This window comes from Ornithodoros turicata, chromosome 9 (genome assembly GCF_037126465.1).
Source record: "Ornithodoros turicata isolate Travis chromosome 9, ASM3712646v1, whole genome shotgun sequence".
Classification (NCBI taxonomy): domain Eukaryota; kingdom Metazoa; phylum Arthropoda; class Arachnida; order Ixodida; family Argasidae; genus Ornithodoros; species Ornithodoros turicata.
Window position 1 is genome coordinate 41,471,443 of NC_088209.1, and position 26,783 is coordinate 41,498,225.

Consider the following 26,783-nt stretch of genomic DNA (forward strand, 5'->3'; position numbering starts at 1 on the left):
CATCTCCTGCCTTTTCCCATCGTTCCCCGTCATGGGCAAGTTGGCAGCCGAGCACCAACTGCATGGCGCACAGACGACTCGGGACCACGGATCCACTAGACCACTCATCCGCAGGGAGACCACAGTCATCTTCATTCCCGGACTCCATCTGCTTCGGTACTCCTTGGCACTTTCCAGGCGACACGTATACCCCTTCGAGCTCTCCGCTCACGCACAGGTCGCGGTACGGCGGTACTCTCGTCTCTTTCGTCCTCGAGCCCCCACGCAGCACCAGCGACAGTGAACAATTGACAGTGACCAAGACAGTGAACCATTTCGTGACTTGTCCGCTTAGTGATCCCAAGGTTGCAGGTTGGAACTTCACCTACATCTTTGGTAGCACAAGTACCCCTTCCCTGGTGGTGAGACACGAAGGTACTACATCGGACAGGCAAAATTAATACACGGACGGACCACTGTGGCAACGCTCGTAACGATAGTTGCCTTGCAACGTGACGATCCAGACTATCATTACTGTTTCCTGTGTGCTGTACTAACTGTCATCGTTGTAGCTAATGCAATGTAACACATGGTCTACAGCAAGTGTTTTTCCCGCATGCTACATCACTCCAGCGATAAAACACGTCGCTTGCCGACGCTGGCAAACGAAACGTAATGGCCGATAATCCTTTCGGATTACCAACATATTTTTCTACGCGATCTCTTATGACATTTTCTTCCTGGCGCAATGCAAAGTCACCCTTTTTGAGTGGGGAAATCGATTCTCTTCTACATTACACTGCAATTGAACAGATATTGAAAGGGGTATTGTGGATGTCATAAGATTAGTAGGAGTCACTAGGTCAGGCCTCCGAGCCTTCCCGCTCGGTTCCGGATTAGGCCTAATTATATGTTAATGATAGAGATACAGTATCTCATATTCAGCTCCTATAGCTGCTGTTGGGCTCGATGCCGCTACTACATTTTGCGTTTTCTGATTCTGATGTGCCTTTTTTTTCTTCCCTGAGGTTTTAATACATTAAAAACTTTCGCTGAGGAAATCTTGTGCCTGGGCGGGGAGCCCCGGGTTACCATGACCCTCTACTTCTTTTTATTACCGCATTTCGCATGTAGCAATCTGAAGAAGATTTCGGTGTTCTCCAAAGCTTATGTGTACTCTTTTTGTTATTTGGTAATATAAAATAATAAGAACTTACGCAAACTGACGCTGTCTTCGCGAATGCGAGGTCCTTGAACGCACATAAGAAATTTGCCATCTGCGAACTTCTGTCGTCTGCAATTGAGAGGAAGGTTCCAGATGACATTTCAAAAGTATTTTTCGCTACTGGAACTTCAATACTCACTAGTTTATAAAATTCGTTGTGTGACTCATGTTTTTTGTTTTCTGTTTTGCTGAAGTTCCCACAATTTATTTTCAAGGATGCTGTTCAGGTTGACTGTGCTGCTGCCGCTGCTGCGACCGGCGCAGCCCGTCGCGTTCAGACGGCGCTGTCGTCGTTCCGTGTCGCAGTGACGCCTGTGAGTCTGTGCTGTAGTAAACGGTGAATTGTTTTGTATTTTGTTGTGTGTCTCCCAGTGCGTGAGTCTTCGTTTGGCTGTGTAGCGCGACCGTTTACTCATCGTCAAAAGTAATTGTGTCAAGTGAGTGACTTCCCGCTTCGTAACAAGTAGAAGCCCTTCTGTCTCACGACCGATTACCATGATTAATTTAAGCCTAAATTAAATCTCTGATGGCTCGCGGTTGACTTGTGAACTTTGAACTGGCCTTTCGAGATATAACTTTTAAACGGCACGATTATCGCCTTGCTTTTCGTGTCTGCAGCACTTGATGAGCGGTATTGTGTGCCGTGAGAACGTTATCTGCATTGTAAACACTGCAGGGCATGTTTACATTCTACATACTTAGACTGCAGCATGTATTGGCTACGTACGAGTAATTTCCTGTACGTTTTAGTGAAATTTCCAAAAATAAAGATTGTCGAGCACCGTGAATCGTGATTGACTGGGCGTACAACGCCTATACTGCTGCTATTGTCCATATGGCATCGCTCCAAATCATTCATCTCTGTTCAGCAACTTAGCCTTAGCTACCGAATGCGCTAGACTTTTTGTACTGAGTGAAGCACTGCATAGTGTCTGTATTCAGAATTACATGTTTGAGTACGCGATGAGTGACATCACATCATTGAGTCGTGTCGAAACAGCTACTCGAATTGAATCGACTATTCTTTTTGCTTATTAGTTGATGACAACTTTGCATAGCCGACACTTGTTATGTTGTTAAATTTTTCTGATGCAAGAATTCAGGTTTGACAGTTTTTAAGTTTGCATGGTGCACGTAAGTTAGAATGAACATTACTGGAGAGAAACGGTGCTTTTGCGCGCAATTAAGCACTAACAGTATATATGAATGGGGTCATCAAAGTAAGATTAATTGCTCCGATTGTTTACGACCGTGTTTTTGACTCTCGCGCACATTTACATTTAGATGTCCCTGTCAAAATGAGTGACCAGTCTATGTTGTCTCAGTTTTGCTAGTTGTACTCCAGGAGAATGCTGCAAGTTCAGAGTACCACCTGCTAAATGTTGCTGGATGATTTCCAAGAAACAAACTCTTCGATGTTATCGGAAAAACAATGGAGTTTAATGAACTTGTCATCATTACGACACGTGTCGAGGGCTCTGTCCTGTCCGTCAGACGAAATTGTTACTAGAGGCTTCCCTGCGAGACAGTATAGCAGTTGTTGTGCCTGTCTCAATATTTCTGCAGCAACTGCTTGTCTGGACATCTTTTAGACGATATTACCAGTGCACAGCACCAAGAAAAATGGAGACGCTAATACACACCCATGGTCTATTCCACGTGCCAAGGGCAATTCTGCAGTTCACTTCCAAATCACATAGTCATAATTTATAATTCCCAATTCCCACCAACGGCGGACTCCTGTCAGTGGATTTTGTTTAACAGAAAACCTCGCTGTGCCAATGCAGACTGTGGGTTGGAGCAGTGAGAGGTTTTTGTTACCGTTAGCTCGAAATAAGAACTGTTTCGGTATGAACATCCTTGCCTCGCAATCTTGAAATGGGGATGCTAAAGCATTATACCAACTGTTCATACGTTTTCAGTTTCAGTTTATGACATTGCATGCAATACATGTAACACTGGGACTGCAGGGCAAGCCCGTGATGCAGTCCCTATAATCTGAGGTCTTGCTTTTGTTGAGTTTAGGGTGAATATTCATTGTGGTGCAGTGTGTTGTAGTCGCAGCTTGTGGTAAGCTAAGCAGCTCTCGTGATTAATTTAATGGCCTTGGCACACTTTAAGTCACCTTTAACAAAAAAGGTATGGGTCATAAATACGGCAGAGTACGAGATCTCCCTACTGTGGGGAAAAAAAATGGGTTCTCATAAACAGTAAGGAGACGCACATATTTGTATTCTGTTTATTTGAATTCAATAACTGATCAAAACACGTGAGCAAGCACCACGTTCCCTTTTGTTTTAATCGGGGAGTTTGCTCAAAATAGTCAATGGAAACCTGGAAAAGTTGGGGAATTTGAAAGCTACAGTTTTGTAGACACACTGGTTTATCTGCATCTAACACTTCAACTTCCTCTGCAGCTCATCTTGGCCGGAAGAATGGACTTGTCGCGGGCAACTGTGGACACATGATTTTCTCTTTATGACTAGACTCTTGTTGTTTCGTCAAAGATGACCTAATGAGGTAAGGAACCCCTCTTTTATAAAGTCATCGTTTAAGCCATTCTCTGCAGAGGTGCCCAAAAAGTGACATTGAATTTCTTAAATCCAATCCAGCACACATTGTTTCCGAGTTTTGTTTCAGTGCTGCAGTATGAAGGATGAAAGCTCATTCTCCTGCACAACTTCATTGCTTAATGGAGAAGTGAAATGATTTGCCATATTTAGTCGAAAACCACTTGTATCGAATCGCGTAGACATTTGTCCGCATCAAACTATGCAAGTGCACAATGCAAAAAAGAAAACAAAAACGTTGTATTAATTCATTACACACATGCACTCGGTGCAAACTGGGAAAAGGTTTGCTGATTCCTACGTCTGCTTCTGCCAGTTGAAAATTCAAATTTGTACCGTCCAATCACGATGCTGACATCGCAGGTCGATGCGTAGCGCCCATAGCGGATCACACGGACGAGCTTCTGCCAGCACCACCTAGATGTAAAGTCAGAATTTGTCCGCTACAGCGTTTCGCCGTTCTGCGAATTCAAGAACTCGCGAATGATTGCAGCTAACTTGGAACCTGTCGACTTGAATCTGTAGACAAAAAGTGCAACACGCGTTCCAGAAAATCAATCTTGAGAAAGATATCAGCTCATTTTGCGCTTTATTTTAAAGTTGTGCCATTTAGTACGCCGGGACGTTCAATCACTACTAGCAGACGACGGTGGTTCGTCTCCGTGGCCACGACCGCCGAAAGCACGTTCGTGATTGGCTACGGCCGTCGAAAACTCGATCCCGATTGGCTGACTCCGACGAGTGAGAGCTGGCTTTCCCTCCTATCTAGGTGGAGTTGCTCCTGCGCGGGAGTTCCCAATTGTTTCATGATCGCTAAAACCTAGTCGGTCGTGGGTAGGATGTGACGGTGATTTCTTTTCCTTTTTTTTGCAAAGAATGTGAGCAGCAGGACAGATATCCAATGGGAGGAGGAGGCTGCTCATGAGGGATGCTCCTTCGACGGATCATCCGGCCATGGTGGTGCAAAGCAAGCCGCCAGGTGACCCACCATCGATGCTTGGGCGTGGCCATTGCCCTGGGACTTGTCTCCCTCATCTACTCCCTCTACGTCATCAACTCGAACAGCACTCACGGGTACGTCCTGGCCTCCGCGTGAAGCGGGAGGAAATCGTCCGTGCGAAGATTGGGAGTTTGATGCGGTCGCCCTTGTAACTGGCAAAAAGTGAAGCAGGGAATCGATGAGTAGAGCCTGAAGTTCTCGGGAAATGTTTCTAAATTCGCGGAGTAAAGATCGGGTAAATAAACGTGCGCTCTAAATGAATGAAAATTTCGGGTGGAAAAAAACTTCCAGTACGCTAAATTCGGGGATGAATCGGGGCTCAGTTACACAAGCTAACTGAACTGGTTCGGTGCAAACGGTGATGTAGCCGAGTTTGCCGCCAGACAAATTTGTGTGCATTTTTACAGACGTCTCGGTGAGGGCAATTTGCCGGGTATAAATTGGGTTTCGCCCTAAAGAGGCAACCTTCAATTCGGGGAAGAATCGGGTTAAACCTGAAAACTTCAGGCTGTATCAATAAGTTAGGAAACGCACGGTCCGTAGAAACAAAACTCTGCGGATTAAAAATTCCGACGTACATAAAACGTTCCGTGTGCTCTAGTGTTACAAACGGGGACCTCGAGGTTTAGCCTCAACGGCGCAGCGATAAAATCGTTGCGATCGCGCAAGCATTTATGCAGAAACAACAGATCGCCGTAAATACTCCCGTTGGACAAAAGGGGAATTTAATCGCAACCCGCAAAATCCGGAAAAACGATAGTTAAGAATTCTCGAGAACTTGTGCCCCACTCCCTCTATCATCTCCTCTGCTGTCTTGGGCTCTCTCACGTGGTGTCGTAGCGTATCGGGACGCCAGTGCTGTGGTAGTAACCCATTTTGGGATGGGGGTTTAATTTCAGGTTCATTCTACTACGTGTGCCTCCTCAGCCCACTTTCCAGTGCCGCTCCCAGCTGGACGGGGCCGAGGGGAGTGGGGCCAACGTCCATGCTTCGAGTGCGCAGCTTCGTCTCGACCCTCGCGTCCTAGTCTTTGTGGAGACCCAGTTCTCCAAGCTTGGCAAACAGCTTTGTGAGATACTCGAGGCTAGTCGCTTTAGGTGAGTACACGGCCAGGGAGACGTGGAACTTGGTGGCACGGCACAAGTGCTTAGTGCGACTACCTAGGGTCGGCATCATAATCGAAATTAGTTATTAATTGTTACAATTGATTGTATTAATAATTAAAATTAATCGTTATAAATAATTAAAATGAGTCGTTATTAATAATTAAAATTAATTGTTATTAATAATTACAAATAATTATTATATCGCAATTAATTATTTTATGGCTTAAAGGAGCAATGGAATGACACTTAGCGTTGCTCGAAACCCTGCATCATTCATAGAGTCTGAAGTTTTCGGGAAATATTTTTTCCTACATTCGGGGGAGTAAAAATCGAGTAAATAAACATGTGCACTGAATTCATGCAAATTCGGGTGAAAAAACTTCCAGTACGCTAAATTCGGGGAGAAATCGGGCTCAGTTATTCAAACTAACTGTAGCAGTTTGGTACAAACGGTGATATAACTGCATTTTTTTCTGCCAAACAAGTAAGTTAGTGCATTCTTCAGACATCCCAATGAGGGCAATTTGCCGAGTAAAAATCGGGTTTCACCCTAAAGAGGCAACCTTCAATTCGGGTAGGAAAATTCGGGGAAGAATCGGGTAAAACCCTAAAACTTCAGGCTCTAGTTATTAATTGTTACAATTGATTGTTTTAATAATTACAATTATTGTGAATAATTACAATTAATTGTTATATCGCAATTCATTATTTTGTGGCTTAAAGGAGCAATGAAATGACACTTAACGTCGCTCGAAACCCCGCATCATTCATCGAGCAATTTATCGTGAAACGCCATGCAAAATATTTTAGCTGAATGGTGTCTCACCACTTGTGTAATTTAATTCGCGAGAGTGCCCTCAAAAACTAGCCAGAAGCAGTGCGGCTTGACCTTGGAGGCCGGATCTCCCGGTATGACATGCAGTTGCCACAGAGCTCCTTCTTTGTGTGGCAGATTCAAAGTGGAGACGACTGGAAAGACGCTGCCGGTGCTCACCAACCTGGACAAGGGGAAATTCGCTGTCATAGTGTTTGAGAACTTTGAGAAATACCTCACCATGCACAAGTGGAACAGAGAGCTGCTCGACAAGTACTGCAGGGAATACAAGGTTGGGATCATTGGCTTCATTCGACCCAAAGAAGACACCTATACTGGTGCACAACTGCCTGGTAAGCTTTCTCTAAATATCTCAAGCACGTAGCTCATAATACTTGGAGCCTGAAATTTTTGGGAAATATTTTTTTTCTAAATTCGGGGGGGTAAAAATCGGGTAAACAAACAAGCGCACTAAATCCGTGCGAATTCGGGTGAAAAAACTCCCGGTATGCTAAATTCGGGGAGAAATCGGGCTCAGTTGCTCAAACTAACTGTAATGGTTTGGTACAAACAGTGATGTAACTGCATTTGCTGCCAAACAAGTAAGTTAATGCATTCCTACAGACATCCCAGTGAGGGGAATTTGCCGGGTAAAAATCGGGTTTCACCCTAAAGGGTGGACCTTCAATTCGGGGTGCAAATTCGGGGAAGAATCGGGTAAAACCCTAAAACTTCAGGCTCTGTATAAAGCCCATAGCCTCCTGCGGTGGAAAATGCCACTGCTCTCAGTGTTATCAGGCATTGCTGTCATTACTGATCTGGTTTAACACGTGAAAATGCCGCGGATGAATTGAGATCCTTACACAGTTCTGTACGGTATCGAATACCGTATTTTCTCAAATATAAGACCAGGACGACCTCTTTTTCCGAAATCCAGCGTTCCAAAGTCTGTGGTCGTCTTAGTTTCTAATATCCCCACCACAACAAGGCCAGTGGAGAGGCGGGCAACGGGATAGGGCCAACGGGATAGCCCAACCGGATAGGCCAACGGGATAGGCCAACGGGATAGGCCAACAGCACGGCGAGACCGATACCACATGTTGCGGTTGTCAGCGCGGAAACAAACGAAGCAATGTAGATTGGGACAGACTGTCATGACGCCGTTACTGTTGCGTTTCAACGCAAAGCTATCCCTTTCAACACTAAATGCGTGAACAGTTTAGCTGGGGCAGGAGGCAGAGACAGAGAATTGTGCCAGCACAGCGGATTTGAGACGCCTGGTGTGACGTGCTTTTAAGAAGTACGGTTTGTTTAACGCTTTGAACGGAGCGCAGTGAGCTGTGGCAGATAAGCGGCGAAGGAAGTGGTGATGAATAAATGGTATCGTTCATCTTTTCCAACTGTTATGCTGTCTCCCAATCCCTGTTTACATATTTTTTTTTCAAATTTGTGTACCGTGACCTCTTAGGTTCTAGAAAATACGTTATACTACTGCGAAAAACGGACGATTCTGAGTGACACAGCAGGTTCCACGAGACATGGCCAATTCCGCGAAGTCTTGCAGATTTGCGGAAAGCTAGGGGTTCTAATCATGGTCCGCCGTCTTGTTCGCGCAGATGTGAAAGAGCCTGAAAGGGACGTCAGTCCTTTCTCCGAACAGTAATGGCTTGTACACGCTTGCATATTGGGCATTTTCAGGGCTTCCACTGTACATGCACACAAACATGGCCCTGAAGGACTACCAGCTGGACGCTTCGTCTTCCATTCTGCGGCTGACACGGTCGGGCGAGATGTTCCTGGGAAACCTTCCCGGGGAGGATTGGACGGTGTTTCAGCCCAACCACTCTACTTTCGTTCCACTGTCGCTTGCCAGGTCTCAGAGCGAAGAGTTGTCTGGCAACTCTGAGCCACACATCACTGTCATTCAGGTAATAAACGGATTCAATACCCCTGTCGCAGGGCAAAACGAATGTCGTTCCCAACAAATGACGGTCGTGCTGAATGTCGTTTGCTCGAGCAAGATGGAGCTACGCGGCAGAGAAAGATGTCGTTCGCAAATGATGACAGTGATGATCCATGAAATAGTTTGACTGTGTTATGTGAGAATATTGATTGGGATTTCTTATAAATTTATTGTCTACTTCAAAGATTTTATGCATAATTGACTAATTAATTGATTCCCTTTTGTATCTGGCCCTCATTTTCTATGGAAACTAAAATTAAATACGGATGAACCACAGAAGTCGAAAGATACTTTTTGTGGAACACTTCTGGTCTGTCAGGTTGAAACTGAGGCTTAGTCGTACATATCTGTGTCAGTTACATTTTATATTACATTGCTCCTTAAAATTACTTTTTGTTTCGGTGTATTTGTCCTTTGCGCCGTGTCTCATTAAAGATATTGCTTCCAGGACAACGGCAAGTACGACGGCATTGAGAGGGTCATCTTCGGCAGCGGCTTCAACTTCTGGCTGCACAAGTTGCTCTTCCTGGACTCCATTTCGTATCTGTCGCACGGAAAATTGAGCTTACCCCTGCAGCGTTACCTGCTCATCGACATCGACGACATCTTTGTCGCGGAACAGGGAAATCGCATGATTCCCAGCGACGTACAGGTGAGCCGCTGCCTCCCAGATTGCTGCGCAGAGAAGAACGTTATACAGTTTCTTTTCCAATCTAAGATAAGGATCTTGAGACAGTGCTTATTGCTTTGCCCCAGGCCCTACTAGCAGCACAGGCAAGGTTCCAAAAGCTGATCCACGGATTCCGTTTCAACCTCGGGTTCTCGGGAAAGTACTTTCACCGTGGGTCGCGGGAGGAGAACAGAGGAGACGACATGCTGCTTTGTAAGATAGTCTGTTTTTTTGTTTGGAGCTTCCTGTAGTCCAGTGTTTCCCAAACTGTGGGTTGCAACCCCCAGGGGGTAGTCACAGATTCGGCGGAGGGTCGTGAAAAATCTCGGGAACTTCGGAAACTCGGGGGGGGGGGGGGGGGGAAGGACAGCAAATGATGTCCTTAGGACCATGCTCTGCCCACTATTCTGTGTCACACTGAGGTGTAACAAACAAGCTCACTTTGCTGGATAGGAACAGCCATTTCTGCTGGCATGGCTTCTTGGTTTTCTTTTTGCTATGGTTTCTCACCCAGCTGATTCACTCTCACTACATTAACTGTCAAATTAAATGTCAGCATCAATTTTGTGTGTTCCTGTCTGGATAAAAGCTTGGGGGGGGGGGTGATAATGGGGGCAGATGGCTTCGAACTTGGACGGGCTGTGACGTGCAAGATAAGGACATTTTACGGTGTATCATTATGTGCTCATCAAGTAAAGTTTTTATTCTCCCTGTAAGAGAGTGTATGCACTTTCCACTTTGCCCCTCAGTATATTCCGCACTGCCCTCCTCATGGGGCAAAGTGAGAAATTTTGGTCACTTTGCAACGTAATTTGTTATAAAATATCTCTAACAACCAGCACTATGGCACACTAATAGTGTTCTGCCAGAAGACCAAAGTATCTTTGAAGCGTAGAATTTTTGTATACCCACGCGCATTAACATGCTAAAAAAATTATTCAACATTAGTATAATCGCTTATGCTTATCAGGGCATTTGAGCGTGGTCGAATCGAGCAGAGAGTCGCAATAACAAAAGTTGAATTGAAAATGCATATATTACTACACTAGCAGTTTTGTATAGGTACTAGGAAACTTAGGGTTGTAGTCATAGTGTTGAGTTCCTTTGTTCATACATACTTGCAGCATATGCCCATGAGTTCTGGTGGTTCTGCCACATGTGGAGCCACACTCAACCTCACCTATACGACAACGTTACCCAGATGGAGAATGAGATGAGGTTGAACAAAGAGTTTGCAAAGGTAAACCAATATTTTTTTTTTTTTTCTTGTCTCTTAGTTTTCTGTGGAGCTAGTGGGAAAACACATTATGATCACAAAAATAATGTGTGAGGTAGAACTTCTCATCAGGCTTTCACCGTATTCCTCCCACTCTCTTCTTGTACTGCGTCCAGTGTACAGGTTTTCTTTCCATCATTCTTGCAGAAGCATCACATCCAGACAGACTCTGGGTACTCCGTAGCGCCTCACCATTCGGGAGTGTACCCGGTGCACGAGCCCCTGTACGACGCCTGGAAAAGAGTGTGGAACATTCGGGTTACGAGCACGGAGGAGTACCCGCACCTGAGGCCGGCTAGGCTGCGGCGAGGTTTCATACACCGAAACATTATGGTATAGTGTTCCCTTTTTCTTGGTGTGTATAGATAATAGTTATTGCCTGATAAGGATGAAAGGGTACATACTGTGTGTTTGTTGAATAATCTCTATGGGCAGTGCATCCAACATGTGTGGTACCAGTGTGCACTTCACTGTGATAGAAGCAGATAGCGTTGAGAGATATTAAACGAAAGAAAAAAGTCTTTTTTTTTTTTTTAGTCAAGCCCTTTAAGGTTTGTATAATCTATGCATCTGTGCTCGACTGTTCAAAATAACTGTTGGGACTGAAATTAGTTGCCTCACTTTATGTACGATTACCTTTCATGTTTGCATTGCTCAAGATATGATGCTAAGTCACCTCGGATGGAGTGATTATGTGCAGTGATTGGTTGACCGTTGATTTATAGGTTCTTCCGAGGCAAACGTGTGGCTTGTACACCCACACAATATTTTTGGACAAATATCCGGGGGGCAAAGAGAAGCTGGACAGGAGCATCCGGGGTGGAGACCTGTTTTACCTCTTCGTTTTTAATCCAGTAAGTGTATTTCCCACTGTCTCTGCCACTACCGTGTAAACGCACCAAGTAGCTATGCTTTACGTATACGTTTTACATTCACGTGAAACACTTCTACTCACATCTGATCAACAAGTAAAATATCATTTCTGGTGCATGTTTAGGGCCCTGTTTTATCCGGGTTTGCGGGTAAATAAACATTTGCTCTACATTCATGCGAATTCCGGTGAACAAACTTCTAGTATGTTAAATTCGGGGAAAAGTCAGGATCAGTTACTCAAACTAACTGTACTGACTTGGTACAAACTGTAATGTAACTGCCTTTGCTGCCAAACAAGTTAGTGTGCATTCCTACAGATGTCTCAACGAGGGCAATTTGCTGGGTAAAAATCTGGCAAAAAAAAGAGGCAACCTTCAATTCGGGGCGCAGATTCGCGGAATAATCGTGTTAAACCCCGAAACTGCAGGCTCTAGTTATGCCAGATGATCAAGCTGGGCTGTTCAGGCCTGGTTCTTGAGGGCAACTGTATTGTGCGGTGTCGAGACACTGCTACGAAAAAATGTTTTGCATGGTGGGTCTTGATAGACTCTTGATGAATGAAGCACAGTTCTGCTCCCTTGGGATATCTGCAAAGATATGAAAGAGCAATAAATCTTGTTAACTTGTTCACTTCAGATCAACATTTTCATGACCCACCTGTCCAATTATGGAAACGATCGTCTGTCCCTGTACACCTTCGAAACGGTACTTAAGTTCATCAAGTGCTGGACAAACCTGCAGCTGCACACTGTTCCGCCACTGCAGCTGGCTGAAAGGTACTTCCAGATGTACCCCGACGAAGCAGATCCTGTATGGATGGTAAGATACACTGACATGTTCTACGAGAAGTTGAGCCGTAGACCACACTGATTTGGTTCAGGTTCAGCTTGTAGATGAGTCACTGTACAACCTACAGTGAAATCTAGATTTGCATTTTTTTTCATGGCATTTCTTAATAAACTGGGATTTGCAATAATCATATACTGAAATAATGTAAATTTGTTAACAATATTCTAGTACAATTTCAAGCTAACCGGCATTTTGTGGTTAACTGCATTCAAATTATTCGTGTTTTACTGCGCTTATGTAGTGACAGACAAAGAGGTCTGTGTCAGTGTCAGCTGTGTGATGAAAAAATTTGGAGCCGTTCAATTAGAAAACGCGTTGCAGAATTAAACGCTACTTCTCTCTCTGCTCAGAACCCCTGCGGAGACAAGCGCCACCTATCAATCTGGTCAGCAAGCAAGTCATGTGAACAGCTGCCAAAATTTCTAGTCATCGGTCCACAAAAGACAGGTACGGTAGTCTTCGCCTCACAGCACAGGAAGGTGGCTGATGTTAAAGCGCTTAGTACATTAAGGATAGAACAGTTAAGCAATGGCTAGTCTCTCTGTATAATAACAGAAATACACATCTTTAGGATTGAAATGTGTTTGTGTAAGACTTGTAATAAAGTGAGTATGTATCTGTGGCGTAGCCAGACCTCCAAGGTAGGGGGGGCTCGATACGAAAGTTCGCCCCCCACCCCCCCGCTGACTCTGTGAGCGAGAACAGACACATATCTGTGCACACTGCAAAGTGCGGATGAAAAAAGAAAAGTTGATTTGGAGATTCACAATACGATTACATGTATAGGCTGCCATGACCAAGGAGATGGTGTCACGAAATTGGAAGCATTTTGAAAAGCTCATACATTGAAAACCATTCAAGAGTGCTGCTTAGATAGACGCCATGATCTGCAAGAACTTTCGTGATCGTCAGACTGCCCCCCACCCCCTTATATTACGTTCTCTTCGGACTTGCACGATTTGCGTGAGTCGGTCCGTGGCAGGTAGGGGGGGCTCGAGCCCCCCCTAGCCCCCCCGTGGCTACGCCACTGGTATGTATATACGAAATATGCAGATTGTCCTTACTACTAAAAAGATGTTGCACGTAGTGAGCAGTATCCATGCAAACGAATGCATTCGTTACGGCAAACATTATCAACAATTGTCATTCGTAAACAATTATCATTATTATCATCACACACCCTTTCAGGACTCCTGTAATGTGTGCATCTTCTCTGTTCCAGGAACAACTGCTCTGTACACTTTCCTAACCCTGCACCCCACAATTCAAAGCAACCACCTGAGCCCCGAAACGTTTGAGGAGGTGCAGTTCTTTAACGGGAAGAACTACTACAAGGGCCTCGACTGGTCAGTTTAACGAGCACGCTCCTAATAAACATTATTTCGAACCGAACCTTTTCTCTCTCCCTCGTCGTCACATTATGCAGGTACCAGAGCTTCTTCCCGACTCCAAGGAACGGCAGTTCTCAGTTTTTGTTCGAGAAGAGCGCTAACTACTTTGACGGGGAACTGGTTCCCCTACGTGCCCATGCCTTGCTACCACACGCCAAACTCGTTACCATACTGATAAGCCCAGCGAAGAGAGCACATTCTTGGTACCAGGTAAGAGGTCTTCCCTTGCTGTGTTTAAAGGGGTTGAGAAACCAAAAGCCGAAACGCTGCAAAAATGAACACCAAAACAAGTTATAGTAGTGCAAGATTGAATTGGCTCGTAACATGATGGAAATAATAGGATAACTTCTCTTTGTGACTGATCTTCGCCCTCTCTCGTAATACCTCGAAAAATGTAAACTCCGGAAACCCTAGTTGTAGTCCATAGATTCGACACGCAAAGTCCCACGTTCCTCATTTGAACATTTTTTAAAAACTGTTGGGTGTTTAAAACTGCTATTATATTCAAGCCACCGGTGACAGTGGCGTAGTGGTTAGGATGATCGCCTTCCACGCCGAGACTGGGAGGTGACACGGGTTCGGATCCTATCACCGGCTGTGCTGTCTGAGGTTTTCCCTGGGTTTTCCGAAGACTTTCCAGACGAATGTCGGCACAGTTCCTCCTGAAGTCGGCCCAGGACGCATTCTAACCCCCCTGTCCCCCACTCCTTCCTGCTGTCCTCTCTCCATCTCTCCACATCTGTACGCCGCTCATAGCCACAGTTGCTTCGCGGCGCTAACATGGAATTAAAAAAAAAAAAAAGTGGCGCCGAACAGCGCTGAGAGGCGTTGGCAGACGAACGGGAAGTGATGTTTTATCCGTACACGCTTGCCCAAAGTACCCGAAGCTCACCATAACGAGGGCCGTGCTCTGGTGGCCAGCTCCCTAAGTCCTCATTGAGTGGCCTATATCCTCATGGAATGGCCCATGTCCTCATGGAATGGCCCAGCGCGCAACCTTCAGCGTGCAATTAGCTTCATAATGCGGGATCGCATAAACATAGTGTGCATGTTCAGTACGTGTAAATCAATATTTAGAACGTTATTTCTTCGAAAGTTTGGAAATGGTTTCACAACCCCTTTAACGCTATTGAGTATGCCAATTTTTATTCGTGTTACTCTGTGATGCTGTAAATACATTTTTCTTTGCTCGATTTTTTGCTATTCTTCAATTCGGCCATTTCTAAAGATAACCTGATGCAGAATCTGATCTTGCAATTGAAAAAGCTGCCTTCTCTCGCAAAGTGTACGCAAGGTTCTGTTTTGTGTTTCGATGGGCATGTGGTTCCGGTCAAGTGTGATACCCCAAAAAGAGCTTCGCAGAAGATGGGTCTTGGCCTTCAATACTGGCTATGTAATCTCTGAGAATGGTGGCACATTTACTATTTCTTTTGACATCACCATATGACTGCAAGGAGAGGAGGGGGGTATTCAATCAGTTGTCAATCACCAAAACTACAGATGGGACGAATCCAAAATTTTTCGAATCCGAGTCCGAATCCGAATCCAAGGAAGCTGTTTTGGGCACTCGGATTCGGATTCGGATTCGTGGATTAGGTTGGCACATCCCTAACCAATACCATCATCAATGCCATACGCAGCATCAACGTTCCCACGGAGATCCCACAGCCTTGAATTACACCTTCTACGATGTCATCACCGCTAACAAGCACTCACCGAAGCAGCTGCACGAACTCAGGAATCGATGCTTGAACCCTGGCCTGTATGCGCAGCATTTGGAGCGCTGGCTCTCCTATTACCCTCCTCAGCAGGTGCGTGAAAGCGTAAGAATGCATATATAATGTGGTGCCGTCAACATTGCACTTGCATGTTGCAGCTCATGATCATCGATGGCGAAGAACTGAAATCCGACCCCGTTCACGTGATGAATAAGTTGCAAACATTCCTAGGGATAATGCCGCTGTTTGAGTACAACAAGTCACTGAGGTAAGCCGACATGTACTGCGTAGATATGCCTGTTGTGCAAATAGGTGGGTAAAGGGGTGCCATCTGCAAATGGTGCATTGTGATGTGATTCGTGCGGACTAATTAAAGGGTGAACCCTGCCTGCAGTTCAGCAGTCGTCCTTGTTTTTTGCAAGATTGTTTTCTGTGCTTCACGTCTTTGTTATGGGGATCGTTATATTCATGTGCAAATTGGTTCCACCACTAATAATACAAACCATGTGCTGCCCACTGGCAACTTAGCCGACTGCGAGATAGGTGTGACCATGTCCATGCAGGAATTTGGCGTATGCGTTTTCTTTCGCGTGCTTCTGCAAGATGTGAGTTTTGTCAAATGCATTGATTCTGGCAGCAGTGTGACACACAGAGGTCACAGATGAGTACATCATCACGCTGATAGTACGTAGTTGGCAAAAAACTTGTCATGGACGGCAAGGAAAGGGAGGAAACGTCTGCGTCTGTCCTTGTTTAAGTTGTCCATGAAGTTGTCCATGAAGACACTCAACTGCACTGGACACTGTGTCCCCCTGTCCTTGCTGTCCTTCTCCCACATACCTAATATTTTGTATCTCAGCCTCCGATGCAGTGCCATGCAAACAGGGGAGATTAATTTTTTTATCTCTCAAATTTCCCAGTCAAAGCATGCATTTATACAAAAGCATGCAACATAAATCCAAATGTGCACTAACTTGCAAAATATGCATTTTCACGAATTTCAAATTTCAAAATTTGTTTTCGTCTCTCTTTCTTGTCTTACCAGTCGAAGCGTGGCTTTATGCAAAAATGTGCAACATAAATCTAAATATACACTAACTTGCAAAATATGGATTTTCATGCACCTCAAATTTTGTAATATTGCATTCATGCGGCCCTAAAACATGCCAATATCATCTATGTGAAGCTGGGCATACCCAAGAAGAAAAGCATGCAAGACATGCAGGTCGGCAGCCTGGTGATGACCCATTTTTATCAAGGGACCATGGCTACAATCCTTTAGCTGCAACACTTGTAGGGCAAAAGGGAACGATGGCTTGAAGTAAACAAAGACTGTAACCAGCTGTTTTGCTGGGGATACACTTTGGGGAAGTCTTAGAGGGAAAACTGTGGCATATATGCACATATAGTCTTCGCTGTGATGTTTGTGTGATGCTCTTCTTAGCTTTTATGTGAGTAAAACGTATGCCCTACCATCAGTATGTGCTTCTACAACGCATTGCTCCAAATTCCTTAAAGTACGATTCTGCAATAATTGCAGATAAAATTTGAATTGGGTGTCCCTTTAACTCGACATGTATAACACACAAGTAGCATGTGATTTCGCTCCGGATTAGGTACATATCATTGAATTAACGCCTGGACCATACCCCCGAATTTGTGAAAGGCGTTTAAAACGAGAACGTGTGACACTGCACATTTGGTGTCGTTCATAGACACTGAGAGGTTGCACAACACCCACCTCTGCACAGGTACGACCCCGCCAAAGGATTTTTCTGTAAGGTGCAGTCTCAGACAAACAGGACCAAGTGCTTGGGACAAGGAAAGGGTCGCGTGTACCCGCCGATGGACATTAAGGCCGAGAAGTTCCTCAAGGCTTACTACCTATCGCACAATGTGGCCCTGTCCAAACTGCTGAACAACCTACGACAACCTCAACCACGCTGGCTGAAAGAAGACCTCTCGCGCGGATGAAACGGTGAGAGCTCCGTAAGTGTTCTTCTTCGAGCTGGGCGCCGAACAACGTCCCTGGGACATCCTGCCAATGATATTGTGCGCCTGCAGCCCCGAACATGTTGGGTCCGAAGCTGACCTTTCCCAGAGGAAGCCTCTGCCATGTGTTGGGGCAGCAACGTTTAGAAGGGATGCGGTTTTTAAGCAGTAACCTGAGTGAAAGCGGAGACAATTTAAAAATATCTGAACCTTCATGAAGGTTGCATCCCTTGAACATCCTATTGACATCCTGTCCATGTGGCATGAGCTGGCTTCTGGTACACATGTGTCCATAGTTGTTGCTCTGTTTTAGGAGTTACTGGTGACTGTTTTACTCTGTACCATAGTACTACTTGTTTTATGTTTTATGTCTACGTCTCATTATTTTGTATCCCCTCTTTGTTCTGGGGTTTGTGGGTGCTAGGCCTGTTTTCTACAGGGCGTCGCAAGATAACGTACTAACACATCCTTTGTGCGCTGCAAGGAATACTCGCCGTACGGCAGACGTAAAATGTGCACAAAAACGTCGTACTAATTTCTGTGGCTTTCCACATTTCCTCCTGTAAATTAAGAAAAGTTGGAACAGCTCACACCTAACAACCAACAACAGCGTATTACACCATTGTTCTTGATTCGTTGGGGGCCTCACCTTCATTTTGCAACTAAAATCCGAGTGCATATTAATCCTGAATCTCCGGATGAAATTGATGGCGTATTCCATTGGCAGAGCTGGGTCAAAGTTTTGCACTGGGAAGGGGCAAAATCTGTTCCATTCGCAGAATCTGGGTATGTGTTGAATGTTCCATTGGCGGAGCACGGGCAAAAAATTCGTTTTTACGTTTACTTATTTAAGTAGTTTTTGACCCAGCGATTTCCTCGGGGCAAAGCCAGCGGAACACGACAGAAAAGAGGGGGCATGTTCGAGCTTTCTTTTCTTTTTACTCGTTTGTTATGCGTCTCTTGAACAGTGGGAACGTGACGCCTCTCGTTGTGTGTAATTATATAGTGTGCGATAGTGTGTGCTTTGAATGTTGACAGACCAGTGACAAAGCAAAGCCATACACCCCTGCTGGCAGCAATGCACTGAAACCTCACCCAGTGCAGGGCAAAAATTGCTCTCCCAGTGGAATTCGCCATGAGATTCTACGAGTCATACTTGCTACGGGTGACACACACACACACAAGAGAAATAGTACTTGCTATATTTTTGAAAGTTTTAAAACTACTACTCAGTAAATGTAATCATAATCTCGATGATGCAATGAAACTAAACAAACCTGCATATGAATGAAGCTGGGCCTAATTAATGGGCCTGGGTTAATGGTCTCTAGGCTATTGTGGGAACGTGGGGAAGTGCTGAGTGCAAAGTTCCCATCCCAGCATAACTGGCTGCATAAGCGGCACTTTGGCAAGCTTGGTCCCTGGATGACAGTCAGGCAAATCTGGGTTCTACCGTGCTTAACCCTAGAAGACAAGGTTCTATGTAAGATTTAATGCTCAAGCGGCTACTTTCCCTCATTTATGTCTCATTGCCCACCCAGTACTTTGCCTTGGGAAGCCCTGTAGACTGACGTGACCTTTTACTTGACATTTAAAGGCTGGAGTTTAGGTGCTACCACATTTTAGCACAATAAGTGGGCGAAGACTTGGCTGTTGCCGCAGTGCGCTCAAAAATGCAGGCTTTCACGTGTTAGTAACAAGACAAAATGCATGACAGATTTTTTTTTTTGTATCTTGTACAGTAATTAATTTTATTAGTGCAGCAAGTAATGACTAATGTTAAAAATATCGAACGTCTGGAAGATATTTAGGGTCTGACTTTTTTGGGTTAAGTGTCTTTACCAGGTTTCTTTTCTTTTTTTTGTGTGTTTTTCGTGGTGGGGATCGGGAGCTATTTTGAAATATGAAATTTGGGGTGAAATTTGGTGCTATTGATACTATCGGGTGTTTCCGGCTTACTGTTTTCTTTCTGTCCAGTAAAGGCCCGTAGTTGGGGGTGCACATATTGGTCATACATGCATTCCTCGCGATTTATAGTGGCACTTGCACATGATGTAACAATTAATGTGCTTCACATCCTTTATTGTTGTGCTCAGATAATATTTTCATCAGACGTGTCCACAGATTGCTACTAAATCGTGTACGTGGTACGTGATACAACGTAATTCGTGATTGGAATTGGGAGAGAAATCTGGTTTAACCCGAATTGGTTCGAAACTGACTCTGGTGGGAACAATGGGGCAGATTTGGGTTTAACTGGAGGAAGTCAAACCCTAAAAATATTGTCAGTGAGTTCACTCAGGTCTTCACTCTACAAGCCTTGTGGCAGTTCCACTCTAAGCAATAAGAAGTTCAGCTGTGATCTAAAAAAAGAGGTTTTACCTAAACCCAAGGGGTCCCGCCTGCAGTTCTGTTTTCCAGCCACAGACTAGGCTTTACTGGCTGACTACGCGAGAAAAAGAGGGGAATATATTTTTGTGTTACGTTGATGTGACATTTTTGTATGATACTTTTGTTCTATACATGTGTCATAGTGGCACTTCGCATTTTATACAAAAATGAGCTGCTGTGTGTTTAAAGACAAGTATATTTACAACCAAATGAGTTTTATATTAGCTGAGACAGTTGTATCACTACACATGTGTTCTCTTGTCAAAATGTGTTTTCTGTATCTCATGTTCAGAGTAATTAATGTGCAATGTGCATACATTTCTGACCCGTGCCCGATTCTATTATGTGCTGTCGTCCTCTTTGTTGTTTCCTGTTTTCACGCCTGATAAGTATGGTAGCTTTTGCAATGTTAAGAGAGCAAAAAAAAAAAAAAAAAAAGAACATTATATTATTAGAGCACATAATTTAGAAAACATTATTTAAACAAAAAGACACATCTCACTTTGCACAGACACCAAAATTATTTTGTCTGACTACATTTTAATGGTCATTTTAATTTGATTCGAAGTGAGCCATCCTCTTCTCAGTGACTGAAGTGAATGTCATTTACTGGACATTAGCCTAACAATTTGCTGAATGCCTACAATGTCCAACATTGGACATTTGCTGGATGTCACCTAGACGTCAGTGGGAAGTTCACTGCATGCCGATCTTGTTGTGGGTCGCGGAGAAACAAATTGGCTTGTGTTTCGAAAAAAAAAAAGATAATGTTTCATGTAGTATGCTTTAAGGTAGACAATCAGGACTATTTATAGTACTTAAAATGACAGCTTCAGAGCAGGAACGATGGATACCTTGGACCATTGCAAAAAAATGGCGGCTTTTACAAACAGTCACCTCACTTGACATCCTTAAGTGGCCTTTGATGTCGTGGAGTTGCATTTTACGAAGATGATATAATCAGCGACATGGACCGCCAGAAAAGCCAGTACCAGTGTTTCATCTAGGAAGAGTGCTCAACTTTTGGTTTGATGGAACCACAACAACCTTCAGCTTTTCCGATGGTTGAATAATGATAATGAGTTGAAACAGGTTTGAAGTGTTTGGGAACGTTGTTTGACTCATGCGCAAAAATAATCCGAGCATAAATTCGCAAGAAAGTAAACGTGTATGCGTAGATGAGACGTTTATAATTAGATGCAGCGAGGTCAGTGTAAATGAACGAATAATTGTTGAAACTCATCTAAAATGTCATGTTTGGCTACACGCTTGATTACATGAAGCATGAAGAAACATGTCCTTGTTTCTGTGAAGCCTCCGTGATGAAATTTCCTGTGTGTCTTGTGTTCAGTGCTTTTCAACGTGTCGTCGAGATACGTTTCGTTCCGCTGTCCTATGGTAGCTGCTTGTGACTGCTTACAAAGTAGATCGCTATTTCTAGCTTACTACCACGCTTCTGGAAAATTTGTACTTTGCAGTCCCCACACTTCAAAATTTTCTTTTTAAAGGGTCTATATTGGTTGATTACACAAGCATGCATTGTACTGCATGCCAAAGTACAGAGCAAAAAAGAATTATTTTTCTACGCATTGTAAAGTTGGCAACATACAAACCCTTGAACAAACTTTGGCATCCAGCTCTGATGCCAAACGAACTTTTGGTTCTCATAGGCACATGATTTCTCCTGCAGCTTTATATCAGCCGTGTTTTATATTTATCTTGCACAACTTGAGGCAATGTGTCACCACCTCTCCAACTTTTGTTTGATGCATCACCAGTTGCTTTTGTGCCATAAAAATGCCAAATTACCCTTTGCCACCAGCTCAAAACTTCTGACAAACTTCAGGTTGAGCACTCGTCCAAGATTCCTTCGAGGTACATTTTTATACAAGTCCCCCCTGGTTCGAACAGTTGTCTCCTCGTGTCATAAGTGTTCATAATACACAGGTGCACCTTCGGGTCACCGATGCGACATGAGAAGGAAGGGATGTTTGTCCGACGGAACAACTTTGTTGGACTTTCGCAAGTGCTAGTTTTATTTCACACAAACCACTAGTCTTTCAGGGTGACATTTGTGATGGAAGTGCCATATGTTGATCTGCCAGCAAATAACTGTTTACGTGCCTCGTGTTTGTATGTGTGCTTTGTTCAGAACAAGTGCCACTGTTCGTGATACATCACAATTTCTGGCCCATAACACACGTCGAACCTCTTCACCATTGTGCACGCATGTGTGGTTGAACACGTGGTTGAACATGTGTGTGACTGACGTAACATGAAGCGTTATAATTACATACTCGCGCATTTGCTAAATTTAAGTGAAAAGACAAAAATCTGTGTACAGGCTTTGTGCAAGTTACCAGTAGGCAATCGAGTTCTCGCATATTTCCTTGAGATCTGCGGTAAATATACAAATACATATTTTGCTACATTTTGTTAGTGCCAGTTTTGCAATCTGTAAACGCCTATTTCTGCTGCTGTTTGCATTTTCTTGGTGAGCTACATGCATTGACAGCTCCTTTTTCCTTTTTTTTTTGCATTTTATGTGCTGATTTCAGTTCGTCAGTGTTTTTGGCACCGAAGGTAATTCTATCAGTTTAAGGGACCATGAAGTGATCTTGTCAAAGTCTTGCTTTATTGCTTTTCACGGTTCCTGTGTTGGTCAGCTGTACCTGTCCCAAACTTTAACAACAGAAATTGCAAAGGCTGAAATGACAATTAGGACAAACACAGCACATAAGCCTCACTAATGTCCAAGCAATGATAAAGCAGTTCTTTAAATTTTGAGAGCAACAGATGTGTGTTATTGGCTGGAAATTACTTCATTTCTTTTACGCCGTTTTGATCGTCAGTTTGCTGGAGTCTGCGGAAGGGCGAAACACCTTACCTGGTTCTTTTGTAGTGTAAGGTAGTCCGAACACTGATGTTCCACGAACGAGTAGCAGAATAGTCATGAAGAAGTCTTTTGGGGACACAGCGTTTGTGTTCTTGTACCTCAAGTCGGCTATTCCATTCTGTACAAATTGGTTTTAGTCTTCGCGTGTACCCAAGCAGCACAACATATTGGCCCAACATTGTACCAATATTGGCAATACTGGCCAAACATTGGTCCAATATTGGGCCGACATTGCCAATATAGGTCCAATATTGGGCCGGCATCGCCAATGTAGGTCCAATATTTGGCCGACATTGCCAATATTGGGCCAAGACGTTGTGTTGCTTGGGTTTTTGAAAATTTTTGAGTTGTGAACAAGGTGTGTTACTGTACCAAGTTGTGTTGCCCTTAGAAACCGACCAGACGTGTCATGAGTGTTTCGCCATTGTGTACGAGAGTTCCTGGTGCTGACAGAAAATAATTTGGCAAAGGCTTTCCTAGACCATCTTTTTTCTTTCTTTCTGTGTGGAACATGTAAAGGGTGTTTCAGGTCAATGTTTCCGACGGCATGACACGTGTTGAGACACACACGTGAGTCTCATCTCTCCATACTTTCTGAGTGACTGAATCAATGAGATTCCTTTCAGACAATTTTTGTATTGGTTTTTTAAAGTTTGCATTTCTGCTAATCCACGAGGAGGGTCGTGTTCGGCTATGGCTGTGTAAATATTAGGAACTTTAAACTGACATTCCGGTCCGAAACCAAAGCTGAGTAATCCTGTCCTGTATCTCATGTCCCTAAGTAACATCCCGTTTCGTATTTACAGCTAACTACTTGTTGTTGGATATTACTGCGAACACATCGCTGTCAGTAACTCCCGGATTTTGTTCTGGCAAGCGATGGGGTCACTAATTGCAGACGAAGTTTGCCGGTTACGTTTTATGATATCTCAAGACCGCCCTCAGTCACATTTACCTGGGTCACTAGAGCACCGCATGGGCTCAGGCTTACCCGAAAGTCTGAGCTTTGCCCGTGGGCCGGGCTGGGTAATGCCTTCTTTTTGTGGGCCTGGGCCGGGCTCACAGTTTCGCATTACGGGCCGGGCAAATGCCCGTACATTGCCGGTCCCAGGTTGGGCTCAAACCTGTGTAACTCCACTTTTTGCTAGCCGCGGTAAACACTTACAGCCTGCTTCACTGGGCTAACGTGGGCCAGGCCGGGTAGCCTAGAAATTGCTCGGGGTCAGGCCGGGCTTGGGTCGGTCTGGGCCTAGGAACGTGGCCCGTGCAGTGCTCTATTGGTCACACACACTCATTGCGTCCGCCAAAGCTGGAAGCTCATGCTTTTGTGACTGTGATACCGGATATAAACATGCCATTTGTTCTTCACGAAAAACTGTGACGCTCTGATGGATAAAATTTTGCATATGGCACCTACCCGTAATTTGCAGTCGAATGCAACTTTATTGTTGAAATCGGACAACTACTCCAGACTCTTCCTTTAAGCACGTATGTGCCGTATTACGCGTTGTCAACACATCACATCATCTTATGCGTCAGCCACATTGGACAAAAAAATAAAAAAATATTGTAAAGAAATCAAGTCAAATTAGAAGGTGACAAAAAGAAATTAGAAAATGCTCAGGAAGGATGATAAAATTCACCAGTCATACCGAACGACATCTTTCGCTCCCACGATTTGTTGAAGACGAGAGGTGTATGCCCTTTTGTGACACTTACGCGGCTTGATGTGATAATCGTCACAAAAAGGCGAGCGCCTTCCGATTTCCACAAATCGGGAGTGATAAAGGTATCATTCTGTGCAATGGTTGGCCCTCAGCGTGAGTGTGCTACGCGGTGAAGTCATGTTTTAAGAGCGTGCCGCTACTTTGTTGTCCTAAAAATTACTTCTTTCATATTCTAAGCCCCCAATATTCACACAGCCCTAGCGCGAACAAATTTCTCATGAGCATTTTTCTCCAAAAAACAATGTCTGAATTGATGAGACAGGAAAACACTTGCCATCCCCCTCCCCCACTTAACTCCTCCTCGCCCGGTACGAGCGAGCACGTGAACTTTCCTGCCTCCACAAATGCCACCCAACTGAGTTTCTACTGGCAGTATTTTTCTGAATGCTATTTGAGCTATACCATTTATAAATCTATTGTCATGCCTGTATAAGTGTTATTGCCGCAGTGCGTGTCGGTAGTCAAAGGAGAATGGCAATCTGTACACGAGGGTGTGTGGAAAGGTGACCGGAATTGATTGGAAATTTCCATCACTCAATTGGAGGTGATTGGCTTTTGCCATATGCTAAGACACTCAGCACGTGATACTTAAGGAGCACAGATCTCATTGTTCGTCCTATGGGAGCTGTCTTGTGTAGAAATATCTCTTGGGGCACCTTTAAGAAGCCTACCCTGTGAGTCGGTGCAGTGAACAAATGAGTAAGCAGAAGGTAGCAGTTCAGGCAGGGCCGTTCAGGGTATACTAACAATTCTCTCACGAATCTTCCATTACTGTATATGGGGAGTCTGTTTCTGTTACTATGTCTTTACTTCAACTTCATGGTTTTGTGAATACCGACACATAACTTGATTTGAGGCCGTTTTGTTTCTCGGTTTCTGTTTATATTTTTTTACTGCACTTCAGTTTCACTTTAGTTTAATATTTACTTCTGTTATTGTGGTGTGCTGTTCTTTAGACCACAGCTTAGACCTAGTTTCACAGTAGAGACCTGTGGCTGGGTTGAACAGATTTCCTTTCCGTTTTCTCTGCACAGGTTGTCCCAACGAACTAGTTTTACTTTTCTGTCCTTATGCAGGATTCTAAACTAACAGACTACAAGTTCTGTTGCTCTGTTCCTGTCTGAACTGGGTAACAGAAGTCTTGCTTGAAAGCTACATAAGAGAATGTTCTAGAGTTCTAGGATGTTAGCACTGTACGGCAGCTACCTTTCTTCCAACTCTCGCTAGAGTTATTAGGCCTTTCTCGGTTTCATACTAAATGGATCATTGTTGGCATTAGTGCGAGGGTTAGGCACTCGGAATATAAACACGCACTTGAGCGTTAGGAAGCTACCATATTCTTGGCACATACTTCCCCAGTTCAGTGCCAACACGTATGTAGGCTGTATACCACAACACTGAAGTGTCTCTTTCAGTGTTACAACTTATGATATGTTCACGCCTTTGTCACCTACCGGAGATATGTGCTCGACATAAAAGCACCTTGACTACTGTAGAAGGCCTTATTACAATAGATATTTAGATTACATTTACTTATTTCAGGTTATACTAAATATAGCACATGCAAAGCATAAGTCCATGCCATTCACCTTCTCTAGTAAATTCAATCAATCAATCAATCAATCAATTGGGCTATGTCACCACTTGAATTCAGAGTTAAAGGCCTTCTACAGGAAAAGTAAAAGCACTGTAGTCATTTCACAGCGAGCGTATGTGCAAACAATGTGTCCGTTTCCTAACACTTGATCAAGCGTATGTTTCAAACGTGCCTCAGAAAGCACCCCAGAGGTACTGCTTGCGACACAGTTGTCCGTAACCTACAAAACATTGCAAAACCTAGGCGGCGCCACGCGTAAAAGCTATACCAAACTCATCTCCGATGGGAGGCGTGCAGTTCCCGCTCTGGCTCTAATTTCTGTTTTGACGTCCCCTCTGAAGCGATTTTGTTGCCCCTCCTTTGTGCGCCACATCGCCGATAGGGGGACGTTCCGCTCCGAGCTGGAGACTGTAGACAAGTGTGTCGCAAGCAGTACATGTGGTAGGAATGTGAGGGACTATGTCTAGCCAACGTTAGTTATTCGCCGACTAGTGTATGGATTGCGATTCTCGAGCAGCGATGTCAGACAGTGTACAGAGGTTATTGTTACAGAAATGTTACATACATCACGAGTGTTTCATGTTTTTGCATTGGTGTCAAAAGAATCTATGGAGTTTCTTTTCGACGATTCTTTCTGCTTTCTGTGAAAGCTTCACAAACGGTAGGGTAGATAATCTGTGACAAGGTGTTGAGTTGTCTACCGATGTATCGTACCTTATGATTTGAATTATACATGCTTCATCGAA

At 44.2% G+C, this 26,783-nt stretch overlaps 1 protein-coding gene across 1 annotated transcript; it reads left to right on the forward strand.

The window, feature by feature from the left end:
* The first annotated feature begins 1,482 nt into the window (after nt 1–1,482).
* Nucleotides 1,483–26,783, forward strand: LOC135368980 (bifunctional heparan sulfate N-deacetylase/N-sulfotransferase-like). The gene is made up of 18 exons (XM_064602566.1): nt 1,483–1,641; nt 3,622–3,724; nt 4,650–4,848; nt 5,674–5,871; nt 6,833–7,047; nt 8,393–8,622; nt 9,106–9,309; nt 9,414–9,540; nt 10,452–10,567; nt 10,751–10,936; nt 11,329–11,457; nt 12,113–12,295; nt 12,676–12,772; nt 13,548–13,671; nt 13,752–13,926; nt 15,357–15,527; nt 15,593–15,702; nt 17,186–26,783. The coding sequence occupies exons 3-18, from the start codon at nt 4,703–4,705 to the stop codon at nt 17,406–17,408; spliced, it is 2,634 nt and encodes an 877-aa protein (XP_064458636.1). The 5' UTR covers nt 1,483–1,641; nt 3,622–3,724; nt 4,650–4,702; the 3' UTR covers nt 17,409–26,783.